This window comes from Epinephelus moara, chromosome 15 (assembly GCF_006386435.1).
Source record: "Epinephelus moara isolate mb chromosome 15, YSFRI_EMoa_1.0, whole genome shotgun sequence".
NCBI lineage: Eukaryota > Metazoa > Chordata > Actinopteri > Perciformes > Serranidae > Epinephelus > Epinephelus moara.
The window spans coordinates 9,062,994-9,070,201 of NC_065520.1; the positions used below are offsets into that span (position 1 = coordinate 9,062,994).

The 7,208-nt window shown below is 42.8% G+C and overlaps 1 protein-coding gene across 3 annotated transcripts in view; it reads right to left on the reverse strand.

The window, feature by feature from the left end:
- Window positions 1-2,937, reverse strand: part of LOC126401867 (gap junction beta-6 protein-like) — a 5,438-nt gene extending 2,501 nt beyond the window's left edge. For 2 of the 3 annotated variants that reach the window (XM_050063391.1, XM_050063394.1), the window contains exons 1-4: window positions 2,834-2,937; window positions 2,662-2,710; window positions 1,897-2,068; window positions 1,595-1,747 (exon numbers count right to left, since the gene is read on the reverse strand). In XM_050063391.1, the coding sequence (XP_049919348.1) occupies window positions 1,595-1,747; window positions 1,897-2,067 (324 nt within the window). In that variant the 5' untranslated portion in view covers window position 2,068; window positions 2,662-2,710; window positions 2,834-2,937. The remainder of the gene's footprint in view (window positions 1-1,594; window positions 1,748-1,896; window positions 2,069-2,661; window positions 2,711-2,833) is intronic. The other variant, XM_050063392.1, reaches the window with a different exon arrangement.
- Window positions 2,938-7,208: the final 4,271 nt, after the last annotated feature.

A 7,208-nucleotide genomic window follows, 5' to 3' on the forward strand; every position in this document is an offset into this window, starting at 1 on the left:
TTTTTAGATTGTGGTCTGTGTATATTGTAAATTATATGTTGGGACTACAGATGGAAATTAGCAGTTATTGCTAAATCTGGTGCAACCATCTCCTCATCTCTTGTAAATGATTAATGCTATTGCACACTGTCCCTTGATAAACTAAATAAACTAAACTAAACTAAACAAGATAAAACATGACATGATAAAACATGACATGATAAAGCAAGGCATTATAAGACAAAACAACAGTTGAGGGAAAATTAGTTAAACATAACTAGATCTGTCTATTCTAAGAAAATATAGAGCAGAGAGGATCAGAAAGTGTTTGAGGAGGTCTATAATGTCATATTTTTTGCTTGCATGAATAGATGAGTCCCAAATCAGGAGATTCATAACTCTCCTGGTTCTGTTGAAACTGAAATACAAGAAAAGCTCATTATGAGAGACACTAGCTTGGAAGAGAGGCTGAAGCACCCCTGTCCCTGTGTGATAACTCTGTATCTTCTATACAGAGGTGTGGAGGTGAGATGTCTTACTTGTAAGGTGCAGTTGGTGGAAAAGGATTAAAGAAGATCAGGGATGATCTTAGGTAAAACGATGAGAAACCTGTTGCTGACTACAGCTAATGTGTGTTACTTTAAAGTTTCCCTGAAACTTTACTGGCACATGATCTTGTATTTCAATTCAGTCTGAATACTGACCAATCAGGAACATTAAGAAGAGCATAGCATGGAAGGTTTAAAATGGAGCCAGTGAAAATATTGTTTGTCTGCAATCTGGATGGAAAACTGGTGGTCTGATCCCAAGCTCCTCTAGTCTGGAGGTTGAAGTATCACAAATTGCCACTAAATTGCTCCACCAGTGTGTAAATGTCTGAGTGAATGTAAAAAGTAGAATAATAGCACTTTGAGAGGTCCGAAGACTAAAAGGGCTTATACAGTGCAAGTCCATTTACCAAGCCCGTCAAGTCAGTCATCACTTGACTGACAGAAACCACCCAGCATGCACTTCTCAATTCACAGCCTCCCACCTCCAATAGGGCTTTTCCATGGGAACTTTGGGCTGCACCGAGTCAAACCATGCCGCAGCTTCCAGTAGCAGCTTAAAGGTGCCACGTTGTGCCTGAGTGTTGGGTCAAAGCGAGTCCTGTCAAAGTAAGGTCCAAGCACACCTGATCACCTCCACATGGGTTGCACTGACGTCAAATGGGCTTCGTCAACGTAAACCTAAATTTTTCAAGCAATTACCGAAAGGTGCAAAGCAAAATCATGACAATATCCTGAAACATTCATGATTATAACTCGCTCGCTTGTTTTCTACTTCCAAGTCTACTGCTCGTGATCAGCACCTCACTACAACCCCTTAGTGTGCATTGTCTACAAACAACTGGTGCACGTTGCAATAGTGAACAGCACCAGAGAGGGCGCTGCTTTGAAACATCATCCATTCAAGGCAAGTGCGTCGTCAATTAAAGACACATTTTCAAACAGGTAGCCCTGTATGGAGATGCAAATCCCTGCTGAGCAAGACATGACAAGATAAAAGAGAGAAAAGACAAGACACAGGAACAGTCTCCCCCCGGGATGGCAGACAAATGAAATGGTACACACACCTGTAGGAGCGTCTTCTTATCTCTGTGGTTCCGATAGGCCACATACATTGCGACTAGGAGTGTTGGCGTGGAGACAAAGACGAGCTGAAGACACCAGAGACGGATGTGTGAGACAGGGAAGAACTGATCATAGCAGACGTTTTCACAGCCAGGCTGAAAAACAGACAGCAATATAACAGTTTAGTTGATTTATATGTGTTGTATACACACACAGGTGAATCACATCTTGATGACATGACATCCCACACAGCAAGGTGACATGGTGAGGAATTGGATATATTACATGTGTCTGGGTGCCCTACCTGGAGTGTGTTACAGGTGAAGTCAGACTGCTCGTCCCCCCAGACGCTCTCAGCAGCAACAACCAGCACCATGACCCGGAAAATAAACAGCACAGAGAGCCAGATCTTCCCCAGGCTGGTGGAGTGACGGTTTGCCCCGACTAACTGAGCGTACAGCGCGGGCCAAGACATCCTGGGGAAACAGGCCGACACATGAGAATACAATACTATCAAACTAGCTGCCTGTATAGAAATGGATTTATGTACCAGGTTTGGCTGGTTCCTTTGAACTGCTCATCTGACAGAAACACAGATGGAAATTGAGAAGGAAGGCGGTGGCAGAAGATGAAAGCAGAGACAGGCGATGAAACAAAAGAGAAGTTTGACAGAAGAAGAGGATGAAAAGGAATGAAAGTGAGAGGAGGAGGAGAGAAGGCAAAGAGCCAGAGTCCATGTGAACTGATGAACCTCTCTGCCCACTGTGGACTGTACTGAGCCGAGCCCACTCAACTAAAAACACACTGAACACACTGTACAAACCCACACTACTACAGTCCTCACTGAGCCACACCATTCACAGTCAACCACTGATTGATTATTGATTCACTGATTACTGATTGTACTGATACAGCATGATGGTATGCATGGTATGTTAATTAGGAGCAATTATTGGTAAATGCTTCCTGAAAAAAGTTAGATATGTAGAAATTGTGGGGATAATAAAAGTTTTTATTTTCTGAAAATCCTTTTCCAGGAGTGATTTTGTCAAAAAAATACGTGTCCTACCTTGTGTCTGCAGAGTCAGGGTGTTTTCAGGAAAATATTCCACATGGTCCTTTTTAGTAAAAAACAAACAAACAAACAAACAAACAGCTCACTGTCACATCACTGCTGGTATGATTCAAGTGAAGCAAAACTGAATCAAATCTAGGTCTAATACACTGAACAAAAAACAAACCTGCAGCTCCTGTTTCCTCTGCATCAAAGAAAAGATGGGTCTCCAACGTCAAGTCAGTCAGAACAATGTGAGGGGATTTCCTGTGCAGGCTTTCAAAATAAAACCTCACAGTGGCAGAGCAAGAGGCAACAGAAGTATTACAGAAGAAGACGTGGAGATAATATTCATAGAGAAATGTAGCAAAGGCTGCACAGACATTGATAATAAACTACTAATACTATATATATACTGTGTTTGTCACTCTGAATAAATGTGCAGACTACTAATGGGATTGTTTTGTGAGAGTTTCAGTGAATGATAAAGGCAGTGAAAGGCTAGAGGAAAATCTTGAAAAAATAATGGTCCAAATTAAAGCAGCAGAGTCAGAGAATACTTGATTTTGGGCTACAAGTTTGAGTCAAGCTCAGCTCAGCAAAAACGTTGGATCCTACCTACTTACTAGACCTTAATGAGACCTTCATCAGTCAAGTTAAAGCTTTCTGTGAAACTTTAAGTCTCAAGCCCAAATCAAGACAACCCTGATGACATCATCTGTTTTTTTTTGTTTGTTTGTTTTTATTTTGCAAAGGCATTATGCAGCAAGTAAACTTGAATTAACAAGGTACCACAATTAAAGCTGGGGTAGGCAGATTTATTTTGCACCTCCTCTTTGCTCTGTTTTAATGCTTCAGAAAATCCCGTCATGGGAGACTCTCATCTCAGAGAGCGGGTGTTCCTATTGGCTGTTCTACAAATATACATCCATGTGCATGTCCTTTCAGTCAAAGCCTGATTCAAAGGCAAAGAATCCCACAGAGAAAGTTACTATTACAGCATTATCAGCAACTGCCTACACTGCAAAGCACCCAGAAAGGAAGACAGACTTATCATAAAGAGAGTTTTAAAGAGAGTCTGACAATAAACAAAACAAAATATGTTTTATTATCTGCAAAGTGTTTCGGAGATTAAGAAAACATGTTGCTAATAGTTTAGCCTTCTGCTAACAGGATCCAAAGGCTCACGTCTGCAGCAAAGTCAAGTTCATGTTTTTGTAGCTAATGTTAACTAGAGCCTCACATCATTGTGTGTCCTTTGCCTCACTTCCTGTTGCTACAGACCACCTTGCCAAGAGGAGAGCAGGCAGCAGCCCTGGAGACCGACCCCAGTCAGCAGCCGCGGCAATCCAAATCCAGCCAATGCAAACTCCAGCTCCAGGGGACCAGACAGCCCGACTCCCCGATAGATCAGCAAACTTTCTGTTGCTGCTGTTTCACAAGTTAGACCCAATGGCTACTTGGGGGTTTGCACTGGTTGAATTCGAGCAGCTATAGCTGCCGACCAAAGGTTCATCTCAGAGCTGCTGCCCGGACCCCTTGCAGCAACAAGAAGACAAGAGTGAGGTGGAGGGACTGCAGGGTGGCTAGCTAGCTAAATCTTGTCTAATTTACAGTCTGACAAACACAGAGAGAGAGCGGGGCAAGGAGGGGCTGAGTGACCTCTACAGTGGCAACTGTAGAATAAACCAAGATTAAATAAATCAATAATGGGAAACACTAAGTTAATGTATGAAGTGCATGCATATGCCTGTGGTCGTCTAGTAGGAGGGGCTTAGGGTGAATATTCAAATTCTGCTGTTTTTTTTTTTTATTTCTTTTCTGCCTACCCCAGCTTTAATGTCACAGTAAGCCTTTTCACACGTTACACAACTTTAATTATATTAAAAGGTCACATCTGTAGTTCCTACATGATGCCCCTGCAGGGTGGGAGTGAGGAGGTTGGAAGAACAACATTGCTTTGTAGTAAAAGGTGTGTGCATGTCTGTGTGCATGTGTGTGTGTGTGATCCCTTTGTGGCTGTAACAGGACACAGGTAGAGAGTCAAAGTTACTTCTCAGAGCCCAACCATCCCTTGGCAGCGGTCAGCCTGCCGGACAGTGCAGCTCTGTGTGCTGCTAATGACTGTGACCGATGAGCTTTCCCCACTGTTTGTTGATGTGTGGGAGCAAAACCAACTTCCTCAGTTTACACTGTGGATGCTCACAAAACTGAAATGAATACATCTGAGGGGGCTGCGACATTTTCAGCATATTCTGCCTGAGCTAAAATGTTTGAATCGGCCTGTAGACATGGGTGTATCAGTAGAGTGAGTTTTCATTTATAATGAAGCAAGAGTTGCAGACGCCGTATCAAGAGTCTCCTCTGAATCACATCACGCAACATGACCCTGCAAAATGAGCAGCGATGATGTGAAGGGGCAGGAAACCGTCCGGGGCTGAGACACAGAGGGCGTCAGTGATTCTAATGGAGTCATTAGGGGAATAACAGCGACACTTATTCTTGATGCATATCAGTGAATGGATATCAGTGTCAGGCCCAGCCTCAAAGAGCCACTGTTTGATCTCTCAGTCAGGACAGGACTAAAGGAAAAAAACACAGAGGGAGAAAGGCTGGCGGATTGTTTCAGGCGAGTCACACACAGTGAATGAGTAGGGAGACAGAGAGAGAGAGGTAAAATAGAGCTGATTGTTAGAGTAGCTCCTGATCAGGCAGCCAGCAGGAGAACAGAGGGGGCCAGTGTCAGGATACACACACTGTACAACACTCACATATGATACCCAGAGAGCTGCACACACACACTCACACACTGTAATGAGTGAGGGGGAGGGCAGCATGTGACTGGATGGCAGATCTCAGTTCTGTAGGTGGACTTGGTGGACTGATCCTGGATCAGCCACTCCATTGATTCTGCGAGACGTCCTGATGATTTGTGTAACTTTCAGGTTACTAACAAAGCTTGATACTCATTTTTAACAATCCCAATTTCTTAGCAGATGAGAAGCAGGCTACATAATTAACTTGATATTATTATAGCAAAATGTTATATACATAAAATGATTTGGCTTAAAAGACAACCCTTCTTTTATGTCTTTAAAGATACTGATTTTAAAATGTACTTGACTACTGTTGAAAATTTAAAGGTCCAGTGTGTAGGATTTAGAGGGATATATTGGCAGAAATAGATAAGAATATTCATAACTCTTTTGCATTAGTGTATAATCACCTGACACTCAGAATTGTTGTGTTTTCGTTACCTTAGAATGAGCCATTTATCCACATGCAGAGCAGGTCCTCTTCCACAGAGTCCGCCATGTTGTTTCTACAGCAACCCAGAATGGACAAATCAAATGCTGGCTATACTAGACAGGTCCATTCACTTTTTCGCGTCGGCCACCCTGTTTCTCCGACGTGCTTAGCACTCAGGAGAAGTTTCTGTTGGTTGCAATGTGCAACCTCACCACTTGATGCCACTAAAATTCAACACACAAAACTCAAACATTATAAATTGGCAACAACTATTAGATTATTTAGACATCTCAGTTTTATTTATTCAGCAATCCCCTGAGGGGAAATTCAATTTTTCACTCTGTTGTCAATTACACACAGGTCCGAACACACACATGCACAAACAGGACCTATACATGCACTAAGTGGAGAGATGTCAGAGTGGGCTGCCCATGACAGGCGCTCTGAGCGGTTGGGGGGTTCAGTGCCTTGCTCAGGGGCACCTCGGCAGTGCCCAGGAGGTGAACTGACACCTCTCCAGCGACCAGTCCACGCTCCATATTTTGGTCCGGACAGGCGACCCAACCCAAGTCCCTATGGACTGAGCTACTGCCACCCCATATTACTTATGTTTGTGCTTGTGTTGGTCAGATTTCAATGTTGAACAGGGGCAGAAGCTCAGTCCATAGGGACTGGGCCTGCGCACCGAAGGGTCACTGATTCAAGTCCCCTGTACGGACCAAGTATGGAGCGTGGACTGGTACCTGGAGAGGTGCAAGTTTGCCTCCTGGGCACTGCCAAGGTGCCCTTGAGCATGGCACTGGACCCCCAACTGCTTTGACATCTCTTCATTTAATGCATGTATAGGTCATGTTTGTGCATGTGTGTGTATTTTGACCTTTTTCTATTTGACAACAGAGCGATTGATAAATGATATCTTCTTGTTCTTATCATTAGCATTATTACAGCTTACTTTCGTGTGTTATTCTATATGTGGGCTAAATATGTGTGAAGTTTTTCTTTTTTAAAGTGTGCATTATTGAGGATGACATATTTGCAATGTCGTTATGCTTGCATAATGACAATAATATTCTTGAATCTGTTGTAATTGAGCTCATTTTTACATCGCTTTTACATTATCTTAATATATTTTTTAAATATTTAGCTGAGTGTAATAAATATATTCAATAAAGTTGAATTTATTGAAAAAAATCTCTCAGGCTAGACTGCTTTAAGCCAAAATATTTGTAGTCATGCGAAACATGATGCATGGAGACTCACTCCGAAACACTAGGGGGCGATAGTTATCGCTGTCTGAACTCCACTGAAACGAC